The sequence below is a fragment of the Oncorhynchus keta genome, chromosome 34, assembly GCF_023373465.1.
Source record: "Oncorhynchus keta strain PuntledgeMale-10-30-2019 chromosome 34, Oket_V2, whole genome shotgun sequence".
NCBI lineage: Eukaryota > Metazoa > Chordata > Actinopteri > Salmoniformes > Salmonidae > Oncorhynchus > Oncorhynchus keta.
In genome coordinates, this window is record NC_068454.1 from 66,198,539 (window position 1) to 66,210,607 (window position 12,069).

At 43.9% G+C, this 12,069-nt stretch overlaps 1 protein-coding gene across 11 annotated transcripts in view; it reads right to left on the bottom strand.

The window, feature by feature from the left end:
• LOC118367720 (protein cordon-bleu-like) overlaps positions 1 to 12,069 on the bottom strand; it is a 68,881-nt gene continuing 56,812 nt past the window's right edge. For 10 of the 11 annotated variants that reach the window (XM_052494464.1, XM_035751346.2, XM_052494465.1 and 7 more), the window contains 7 exons: positions 10,368 to 10,523; positions 6,373 to 6,679; positions 5,456 to 5,577; positions 3,278 to 5,211; positions 3,028 to 3,147; positions 2,122 to 2,400; positions 1 to 1,597 (listed from right to left, as the gene is read on the bottom strand). In XM_052494464.1, the coding sequence (XP_052350424.1) occupies positions 1,514 to 1,597; positions 2,122 to 2,400; positions 3,028 to 3,147; positions 3,278 to 5,211; positions 5,456 to 5,577; positions 6,373 to 6,679; positions 10,368 to 10,523 (3,002 nt within the window). In that variant the 3' untranslated portion in view covers positions 1 to 1,513. The remainder of the gene's footprint in view (positions 1,598 to 2,121; positions 2,401 to 3,027; positions 3,148 to 3,277; positions 5,212 to 5,455; positions 5,578 to 6,372; positions 6,680 to 10,367; positions 10,524 to 12,069) is intronic. The other variant, XM_052494469.1, reaches the window with a different exon arrangement.

Here is a 12,069-nt window from a genome sequence, read left to right on the forward strand (position 1 = left end):
AACAGCTTATAAAATTCAATTTTATTGGATTCATATTATTCTGTTTAATTTCCAATTTTAACAACAGTTTATTCATGTAATAATTGATCTGTAGTTTACAAAATATACAACATTCTAGCCTCAAACTCAACTCAGGACCTCAAAGACAGTTCCTTTGTTTTTTTCCATTGTTCCTCTCTAATCAGTGACTGATTTAGACCTGGGACACTAGGTGGGTGCAGTTCATTATCAGGTAACACAGAAAACCCGCAGTCTCCAGACCTCGTAGGGTAAGAGTTGAATACCCCTGATCTAGAACATAAGTAAACATCTAAACTGAATTTTAAGGAACTGGACAACCTATGAATCCATCTTTTGACAGACCCGTCTAGAATCTTGTGGTCCCTATTTTCATGCTTTACACTGGGTGGCCCTTTAAGTCTATCATAGTCGTTCTGATCAATATTGATAGTACTTCATTTATAAAATATTATAATATTCACTTTAGCTTTCTTTCAACTACAATAGTAATGCCATAAAACATCTAGAGAGACAAGCTCATGTACAGTACTGCACATCAGATCTACTATTGAATATAACAACATAAAGCTGTACATTGGAGCCCCATGCAAACAACATAGAACACTTTGTGATTAAATAAACAAAATCATAGCAAATAGTCAGACTTTTTTTCCTGAAAATGGAGTAAAAGCCCATACTCTTGTTCGTTACTCATATATATATTGATTAGTAAACTATTTTACTAAGTCATGGTGATATTATTCACCAATAGTTACACAAACAGAAATGCTTCAAAAATGATTTTGTAATATCCTTTCTTGACATGTTAGTAATCTTTTCTCTGAAGATTAAAATAAATATATTAAGAGGCATTATAAATCAAAGAATAAAAACCTGTAAAGGTTGAACAACAGCATAGACGAGATCTAAATACCCAGAGCTTTGCAAAATTACCTGGAATGAATTCGAAATGGTACCCTATTCCTTATATAGTGCACTACTTTTGTCCAGGGCCCATCGGGCTTTGGTCAATAGTGTACTATTTAGGATACATACCATCTGGAGAGGAGAGTCCCTTGGAGCCAAATTTTGTCATCCTTGGCCGGTGTTACTCATTGCACTATATCAAGGAGTCTGATCCACTGTATCCTACGACATGGAATATATACTATGTAATAATCAAATATAACACTGACAGTAAGACAGCATGAGGCATCAATTCCATGTGGACAAGTATTAAAAAGTTTTAAAAAATAAAATAACAAATTACGTCCTAAGATTATTATCATCAGCAAGAGCAGCTAATAAATATTCCAAAGCAACAAAAATTATTGGCACATGCTTTTGTACATTGATTAATCTTTCCAATTATTGCAACTATTAAAGTACAAATAACTGGATACATATACAAGGACAATGTTAAATTAAGGTGAAAGATAACATATATTATTTGGCTGCCTATGACGATTCTAATCAGACTGCAAGATGTTCTGGAATCATTCTGGAAGATCCTTTATTGTCCTTGTGAGAGCGATGATGCTGCTTGTATAGTACCAAGTCTACCGTTCACTTGGACTGTTTTTGTGGGGGCATTGACCTGAATAAAATAGATGAAACATGAAAACCAGTGTTATTTTTGTACCAATTAAAAAATGCCTGACATTGAGTTAAAGATAAGAGTTCAGATCATGCAAGAAGTAGACTATTTTGTGAAGAATGGAAGTGTTTTTATTGTATTTGTCTCATTGGTTAATCTAAAGGAACAATACATTGCTCAAGCTGCACAGCCCCACAGACTGTGGAACTACGTGATGGAATCTTGGTCTCCAGCTAGCACAGAATGTCTCCCAGGAGTTGTTTGTTCCTGTCACAGACATGTTGCAACAAAAGACAAGGTAATACTAGGTGAGGAATGGTGGGTAGTCGCCTGGCTGGTGAGTTCCCATGTGAGTGCATGCACAAAAGGTCATTTATGATCACCTCCATTTGCTCTATCTGAAAACGTGGAATTGACAACCTGTAACTTGATGACTAAACTCGCTCCCAATAACGGTCTCCCTCTTTTGTGGTGTTGCTAATGTATTATTAGTGTGGTATCCTGCAGTACAGAAGATACTCTACCTTCTTCAGGCGCTCAGCTGCAGAGCCAGATCGGATGGCCTCCAGCATTGCATCCCGGGCCAGAGCGGGATTCCCCCCAGCCCCCGGGGGCTGCCCCATCATAGTGGGCTTGGGCTGAGTGGAAGGAGGGGCAGGAGGAGGGAGCATAGAGGGGGGTGGAGGTGGCGGAGGCACAAATGGAGGAGGGGGAGGCATGGCAGGGAAGGAATCACACAGAGCTCTGTTCTCCTCCTCAGTCTTCCTGAACTTGTCAAGTTCCTCTGCAGCCTGGGATATGGTCTGTGGAGCGTAGAGAGGGGAACAATGGCAGTCCAGATACATAGACCCACTTGATGGCTGCTTCCACATGCACGCACGCACGCACGCACACACACAACTTCCCTCTTATACCTTGTTAACCCCAGTGGTTTACTAGGCAGCGAAACAAAGGTTAAAAGGCATTTCAAACAGCTTTTCTCTAAGTTAAGCTGTCGCTAGCCTGGATCTACTTTAGCTCCACCAACTGAATTTAACAGGTAGCTAAGGAAAATAATCAAGAACTCCCATCAAACATTCCATTCTTTTTTTAATCAAACCTAAATTCCACGTTATTGCCCTGAGAACCTGATTTAGTAATGCACATTTCTGAGATTCCTGCTGGTGAGCTGGGCAGGAACATTCTAGAGCTCACCACATCGGGCCTCCCTCACAACTACACATTTCCTCCTCTCATTTCACCATGGTCCTTACATGAAAACAAACCACATCACATTCAAGAGGAACGCAAATAGACTCAAATATAATAAACATCGTGCTGCTTGTTCTCCTGAAATGAGCTATTCAGTGACATGTAACAGATCCCCTGTGCTACGTCAAGACATTGCAAAACCAATGCACAACCCCGTCTGGCTCTTGGCTATAGCTTACCTTCCTTAGCCCTGCAGAGTTACTTTGGCCTCTAATGGCTGCCAGTAGCGCACATCGCTCATTCTCTTCCTCGACAAAGGACGATTTCTTCAAAGTGCTGCTTGCACTTGAGTCCGATATCTAGTCCGACAGGGAAAATAGAAACCAAATCCCTACATTACACCCATTATAAGTAGCTGTAGACTTCCACTTAAAAAACTAAACAAACAGTGATCTTTGTGAAGTTAGCGTGACAGTCTCTCTATCTCACCTTTCTGAGCCTCTCCTTCCCATCCCCACACTGGATGGCAGACATCAGAGTGGTGTGTAGCGACGTGTCCATCTGGACCGACTTCATGATCACAGGCTTGAACTTCTTCACCGGCCCAAACAGACTGACCTGCTGGGGCTCTGGGAGGTCGTTGCTGGCAGCAGCTGCAGCGAATCGCGGTGGTTCAGGCTTCTTTGCCAGGGCTGGATTACCTTTTGGACCTACTGTCTCTGATCTGCTCTGTGCAGGTGGTGGACCCTGCGATGGCTTGGAGATGGCAGGTACCTGTTTAGTGGCGGATTGTGGTGCTGGTGGTGGAGGTGTAATTGGTGTCTGCTGTCTGGGACTGTTGGAACCATGCTGCTTAGTGTTATTGGACACTGTATCAGAGTCCAGTGACTTGGAGCTCCCTCCTCCACCTCGCAGGGTAGAACTGCTCCTATAACCACTCCGGTCCACTCCTTGCATCGACTCACCAGAGACCACCTGTTTCTCTGCTGAGAGGTAGTCAGGGTAACATTTAGCACCGGCGTGATCGGATCCAGACCCAGAGCTGCTCTCCTTCTTCACTGTAGTAGATGTACCAGAGGACCGCTGTGGATTTACATGAAAGGATCGACCCTCTTTCTGATAGCCGTAACTGCCAGGTGGCTTTCTCACGGGGACAGACAACTCTGCTGTTACTTCTTGGATGTTGTCAGCTTTGGCCATGGTGGGCTTCACAGCGTATTTTGCAATGGCAGAAGCTACATACTGACTGGATGTTCTCCTGGACGGCTTGAGGAAAGAAAGGTTTCTTTTCTGATCTTGGAGAATACCAGTGTTGAATTTCATAGGCTGCTGCTGCTGCACAGGCATCTCTGAAACTGGAACTGGGGCCTTGCCCTCTGCTTCCTGTGAGACGTCCTTTGTTACCTCAACATCTTTGCATGTTTCCTTAGGTGTCATCTTGGCTACAGGTTCAGAGGCCTTAGGTGTTGCCTTGGCTGCAGGTGGGTCAGAGGCTGCGACCCGTGGGGTGGTTTTAGGGACCTCAGGCTCTGGGCTTTGGGTCTTTGTGAAAGGGACAGGCCCTCTACTAGTGGGGACCGAAGGTGCAGAAGTGTCCTGCTTCTCTGTGGAGCTCCAGAAGGCTTTGGCTTTCCCCAGGAGTGGTGAGACGGAGTCATCTTTGTTGATTCCAGACTCAGAGGAACCGCCAAACTTGTTTCGGGCGATGGGCACTTTGACCATGTTACCCTGATCGTCAATTCTAATGGCACCTGCTGTCAGAGTGGCCGTGGCCGTGGCCTCTGCTGGCTTTTGAGGCTGGGTTGCAACTAATGGCTTGGGAGGGACGATAGTGAATGTCTTCATACCGAATCGAGAGACTGGGCTACAGGTGATATTCATTTGTGACTGTGAGGCAGTGTGCCCTCTATAGGTAGGAAACTCTTCCTCAGGGGACTTGGAATGGCTCTTCGGGACAGCGAGAGAGCTGTTGACAGGTGAGACTTTCCTCTCAGATCCCTCAGTGGACTCCCATCTTTGAACTTCTACGTTAGTCTTAGAGACCACTGCTGTATGGTCTTTCCCCGTGGTGCCATTGGCAAGCTTCTTCCCTGGTGATTTGAGGCGCTGCGCGGGCTGTGGTTGAGCAGAGCTGACTTTGCTGGAGCCGTCAGACGTACAGGCGTTGTTGTTTTTGTTCTGTATGCCACCAACACTTGAATGATGATGACTGTGGTTCAGGTCTTTATTGTCTGTTGTTTGAGAGCTACTCATCAGTGTGGCTTGGTAATCCGTCATGCTCTGTGTCTCGTAGCCCTCCAGGACTTCATCTATGGCTGTGACCGGGACCTCCATATCCACCACAGACACGGGGATGTCATTGCTCTCAGTGGACATCACGTAGGGGTGCTCTTGCACTGAAACCGCATCTATGCGACTTATATCTAGTGGACATGGACAAATGAAAATACATGTGTTAGCAGGCCTCCTTACTGACTATACAACAAATATTTATTTAATTTAATTATATATTATATATATTTATATATATTAGATTTTATTTAAATATGTATTTTCATTCCTGTGCATCCATTGTGGTTTCCAGGATGTCTCCAGTATGTCATTCATGTGCATTTGATGGACAATAAAACATGATTTCTTTGAATTTGTGTTCTACTAAAAGCTCACCTGCTAGATCAGCATCCAGATCAGCCAGAGTCTGGTTGAACTGAGTGGTGAGCTCTGGGTCCTCGTCATAGATGCCCTTTGTTTTACCTGCTTTGTCGTTGCGGCTGATATCACTGCTGTGTCTAAGGGGGGAGGGGGGTAATACAAGTTAAGTTTTGAACTGTTCTGCAGGTAGCATAAAAGGAGAACTCAAGTTAACTCAAAAATGTGAAAGTTACATTTAGATGATGGTGGAGTCTGCTGCCCTTGAAATATTTATTCATAGTACTTGTGTTTGAGTTTATATTTCTTTCACACTTAGTTCAAGATGTCCACGAGCATTCCTCTGTTTTATTCATGTGTTTATTTTCTCAACTAAAAAAAGGCATGGGGGTTATATCCCTGCTCTTCTTGGCCAAGCCAAAGAAAACCCTCCTCCTGCATACTAGGTAAAGCCTATTTTCCTGAGAAAAACCCCAGAGCTCTCACTTTAGAGGCCAGCAGATTTAAGTGACGCTGCAGACTTTGGAAGGTAGCCCCTTAGCTTCAACACATGTTGACTGCAGTGACTCAGTCAAGAAGCACTGTTGGCGCAGTAAAACAGGCCTTTAAAAACAAGCCGGTGCAGAAATGTGCGAGACGTGAGATAGCTGACTAAATAGTGAGAGACGCGAGGCAGAACTGAGAACTGGGAACGAGGAGGGAGTTGGTAAATCATAGGGAGGATCTGACTCGTTGGTTGACTGGGCCATCTAAGACTAGGTAACCTTCCAATGAGAAAAGCAGCTTCAGCTAGGGTCTGCAACTAGTAGTAGTAAGTGCATACGGGTAGGATAACTAAGAATGAATAATTGAAAAGCAGTGCTAAATGTGCACCCTGAACATTGCCATGATAACGCAGTGAGCAGAGCAGGTGAGTGGCAATACAGTTAGAGTACCTGTGTCTGGAGCCCCACGTGGCACAGCCCTCGTCACTATCACTAGAACAGTCCTTGGTGAGGGGATGGATCATGGGGTGAGAGGAGCCAGAAGAGTCCAGGGAGAGGCTCCCGTCAGGGGAGGTAGGGTGAGTGGTGTCGGAGGCCGAGGGGGAGCTGACCAGGCCAGAGTCCTCAGCCATGCCCTCGGAGGCTGCATAGCCCTGATCCTGGAAGCTGCCACTGCTGCCCATAGATAAAGTCTCCTCTTCCTCTGTGTCTGGGGTCTGGGGTCCTGCCACAGAGAGCTGCCGAGAGTGCAGCCAAGCTGGGGTCCGGGTAGAGGGGTGGTAGACATGATCATCATCAACAACAATCATCAGTATTATTATCAGTATTATCGACTGAGAAGAAAGCTGTATAATGAATCAAAATAAGCTAATATAGTTCATGTTATCTGTGGTCTATTGAGAAGAACAGTTCACAGCAACAGAATGTGCATGAGAAAGGAGGGATGCAGTGAAGAGTGAGAGAAATATTATTATACAATGTTAGCTAGACATTCGGAGACACACACACACACACTTGTGGCTCAATGAAACCTCTACGCTGATGGGCAGGCTTAAACATACCTTATGATCCTGTACTCAGTATTTGCCATGAACGATATTGACATGTTGCATCATATACCGTAGTCCAATGGTCTCCCACTTGGCTTTGGAGCAAAACATTTAGATTGTATAACGTCTCACTTATCATCAAGCCAAAAGCAGGAGCATTGATGTATATTCCATTTCTTAGGTTTACAGTATTATCCAGCCAACATGCAGAGCATATCACTGAGAAGTTGTTAGAGAGATGATTTAAAGCCCCCTAACCCCTGAGTGACCTTGGCTCCAATATGTGAGTGAGTGAGTGAGTGAGTGAGTGAGTGAGTGAGTGAGTGAGTGAGTGAGTGAGTGAGTGAGTGAGAGAGAGAGAGAGAGAAAGAGAGAAAGAGAGAAAGAGAAAGAGAAAGAGAGAGAGCTGGGCCTGTCAACTTCAGGTAGAGCTGTAATGGTGAAGACAGCCTGTTCCTGGAGATCCAGTGACTCACACAGTGGCCTTCCCAACCCTTTCCCAGCACTGGCTTAGTCATGCCAGCTGCGACCACAGCCAGCACACACACACTCTCCCTAATCACCAGACACACACTGACTTTACCCAAAACAGCCAAAAACACTCTGGCACACAACCTCAAGCACATGCACAGTATATCCCTATCCAAAACAAAATCTTACACAAACAATGAACTCATGCTTGCTCCCATCACATAAACCCAAACCATGCACAAACCAAGTCAGTAACTCTCTCTCTGTGCCAGTAACAATCTCACCCACATCCAGTCATAGACATCTATCATCTCTCTTTCCACAACATACTGAAACACACTAAGCCACATTACCAGCACACACAGAACAAAATAAATAATTTCCTCATGGCCTCAATAAACAAGTGGTCTTTAAAGTCTTTAATGTTAAATGAAATGATAAAATATTAATGTTTTCATGCTTGTCCATTTCAAGGAAATCCTTGATGTCAATGATCTGTCATGCTAATTTTGCACTTGTGATGATAAACACGTTTTTAAAGTGCTTTTTTGTACAATATAACAATTCAAAACCCATATGTATGCTGATATTGACAAAGGCACTTAAAGGAGGGCTGAATATCTGGATAGGCCAATACAGAATAGTTATTTATTTCACTCACTCACACATCCAACTTAAAAGCTAAAAACATGTAAACAAGAGTGTCTTCTATATAGCTATCATAACTTCTCACCACTGATATGTTGTCGCAGTGAAGCTGCTTCTCACAAACCCACTAATCCTAACCAATGTCCCAGGAGTTCATCTCAAAAAAAGGATGAACCCTCCACATAAAAAGTGTAATTGATTTATTGGTCACTCCTTAATGGAGACAACCAATCAGCATGCAGAGAAAAAACAGCCTGGTTTCTAGATACTAACCATTAAAAACACTAAGCAATAATATAGAAATCTATACCACCACCATCAAATCATTGATTTGGAGATATCGTATGACTTTCCTTATACCCTCATTTCAAAATGTCTCCATCAATCACTCCACCCACGCTCAATACATGTATGGCTATCTCATCTGCACTTAAACAGCCTACTGAACACACACATTCCTGTCCCCATCAGCCCTCACACATCAATCTCCTCTTAGTTCTCTACTGTACCAACCACTGTATAACTAGCTGAAATACAAAACGGCGTATAGTTTATACTGTATATACAGACATTTATAAAAACAAGCCACAAACACAAGGAAAAGGAAGCCCCATTCCACAATAGAGGGATTTGAAAGCGCAGAGATGGGAAAGAAAGTCAGTTCAAGGGGCAGTTCTAAGAACAGAATAAGAAGGATGGAAGGAGCAGAGGTCCAGCACGAAGAGACGAAGGTGTAGAAGAAGTGAGGGAGGAGGGGAAGACAGTGAGAGGATGGCAGGCCAGAGAAGTCTGTCTGTCTGTCTGTTCACCGAGGCTTGGAGAACGGGAAACGGACAGGGGCACAGCAGTAGACTGTGGAGGGGAGAGGCAGAGAGAAGGAAAAGAAGACATAAGATAGAACTAGGACAGGATAGATAAAGGTGTTCTGGAGCCCTGGAGAAAGAAGTTGCTGTTATCGCAGGCCGACAACAGAAACATAAAATCACAGCCCTTTACAGACAGCAGGAGATTAAAAAAACATGGGATGAAAACCTCACAGGTTGATTAACGTTGCGTCTTAAATGGCACACTATTCCCTATATAGTGCCCTATAGGCCCTGGTCAAAAGAAGAGCATTATATAGAGAATAGGGTACCATTTGGGATACAAGGAACTTTACTGTCACAACTGACTTTCAGCATTGGGCTCAGCTTGCCTATCAGCCTGTCTGTTATAAAGGCGGCCTCATAACTGTTTAACTGACTGCAAAGGAGATGAACCACGTGGAAAGCCTGGATAGAATGTCCACATGAGCTGGACTACACATTAAGAGGGAAAACTGTGATACACACAGAGATTGATTTCAACATGTTAGTCATTTAGCAGAAGCTCTGAACCAGAGCAACTTACAGTACATGGTACTGGCCTGGGCCCTAGGACCATGTCCCAGGACTACCTGACATGAGGACTCCTTGCTGTCCCCAGTCCACCTGGCCATGCTGCTGCTCCAGTTTCAACTGTTCTGCCTTACTATTATTCAACCATGCTGGTCATTTATGAACATTTGAACATCTTGGCCACGTTCTGTTATAATCTCCACCCGGCACAGCCAGAAGAGGACTGGCCACCCCACATATGCTCTCTCTAATTCTCTCTTTCTTTCTCTCTCTCGGAGGACCTGAGCCCTAGGACCGTGCCCCAGGACTACCTGACATGATGGCTCCTTGCTGTCCCCAGTCCACCTGACTGTGCTGCTGCTCCAGTTTCAACTGTTCTGCCTTATTATTATTCGACCATGCTTGTCATTTATGAACATTTGAACATCTTGGTCATGTTCTGTTATAATCTCTACCCGGCACAGCCAGAAGAGGACTGGCCACCCCACATAGCCCGGTTCCTCTCTAGGTTTCTTCCTAGGTTTTGGCCTTTCTAGGGAGTTTTTCCTAGCCACCGTGCTTTTACACCTGCATTGTTTGCTGTTTGGGGTTTTAGGCTGGGTTTCTGTACAGCACTTTGAGATATCAGCTGATGTACGAAGGGCTATATAAATAAATTTGATTTGATTTGATTTGACTGGTCCCCTCTGGGACTCAAACCCACAACCTTGGCATTGCAAGCACCATGCTCTACCAACTGAGCCACACGGGACATTCAACAACAACTATGAAGTTCAGGGAGGGAAGCGGCACTGAAAAAGGAGAGGAGTTAGAAGAAGACATGAAGGTTGGAAGGAGAGTGGCTGGCTGCCGGAGGGAAAGGCAGCCCAATAGTAGAGGTCAGCTGGGATGAAAGACCTACACTGAGGGGCCTCCTCCATGTGGTTCTCTGGTGAGGCATCGGGGGAGTCTGGGTCTGAGGGAGGGGGAGGGTACGGCGGGGGTGAGGGGATGACTAACTGGGGGAGCTCCCGTACTGGGGTTCGCAGAGGTTTGAGTGGCACTGGACGCTCAGCACCTAAAGAAAAGGAAGGATGCAGCAACACTGGGTGTTATAATGGGGGAAATCAATCGGCTTGAGAAAGTTTCATTGAAAAACACAAGTTCTGTATGATCATTCAAATAAAATAAAACGGTTAAAAATAATATTGCCTTTGTTCATCATACTGTGCAGAATGAAATTACTTTTTTTGAAAACATTAAACAATAAACAAAATACACAAGTTAATCAATGAATGGCTACATTAACAAATTACTGAAAGCTGCTTATAATGCTTAATGTATGTGGGGAAAGTACAGTAAAGCTACTCGCTTGAAAGGAAGCTTCTCAGTGGCAATTGTGTTCTTGCTGATCAGAGTCTCTAATTAGAGCCCCTTAAACAGAGTAGAGCAGAGATCACATCAGACTCTATGCCCCAGACTCCAGCTAAGGGAGATAGAAATGGAGCTTCACAAAACACTCCAGGCCAGGGCCGGACTACCCCATTTGGGGCCCGTTTTAGAAAAACGGATTCGTTTTTTAGGAAAACAGCTAACTTCCTGCATTTCAACACGCTTTGTAAAGCTATTCTACACATTTTGTCATGAGTCTGAGAATATGTTGCAATTCTAAAGCTAATTTCCTGCAATTCCACACTTTTTGTCATGGGTCAGAGAAAAATGTTGCTGCTTGATAGATAATCTCATGCCGTTGTTCACATTTTGCCATGAGGCTGAGAGAAAATGTTGCAGTTTTAACCTTTTCACCCGTGAGTTCCAAATATCTCTAACGGTCGCCCCAGCGTGATTTGTTATGCACCCGACGTTAGAATGCACTGTTCCAAAATATGATTGATGCGCAACAGGACAGTTAACGCACACTGCCTGCTAATTATCTATAGGCTGTTTCAACTTGTCAATTTAAAAGTATTTTCTAACAACAGTTTGAGTTGAGGTGTGTTCCGCCGCCTCATTAATTCACATAAAAGTAGCCCATTTCAATGTTTGAGGCTTTACTGAGCCGGACAAAACTCTCTCTTCGAGGAGAGCCCAAGCACCTCCCCAGTGTTTCCACAGATCAAATATGCAGATATTTGCGCAGTCTTACACAAACGTTTTCTCCCTGGCACATTTCCTGGCTGGCGCTCGCATTGCCTTCATTGTTATTTTCCTTACAAATAATAACTTTGGACATGTGTGCGTTCCTATCAAAGTAAGTGCCTTATTTTCTGTATATCGTGTTGTCTTTTCTACTGCAGCATACAGTATGTATGTATTGAGCATAATGTATTTACAGTTTTATTCATGTTTTCAAGTATTGGTGACAAGTAATGCATTCTGATTATTGCATAGATTGTAATGGACACCTTTGATGTATGTAAAATACTTTTTTGAAGGTTGTACTGATTATGATGAGCTAATGCTAAGCTATTTGCCAGCTATGTGTGATGCCATGTTTGTTGACATTATACAATGCATTCTGGGTGTCACGTAAACATCTGTCAGACAAAATATGTTATAATGAGGAGAAGGAATGTTTCACAAATCTTTCGAGTAAACTTCTGGAATTGAATGAAGGGAAGTGA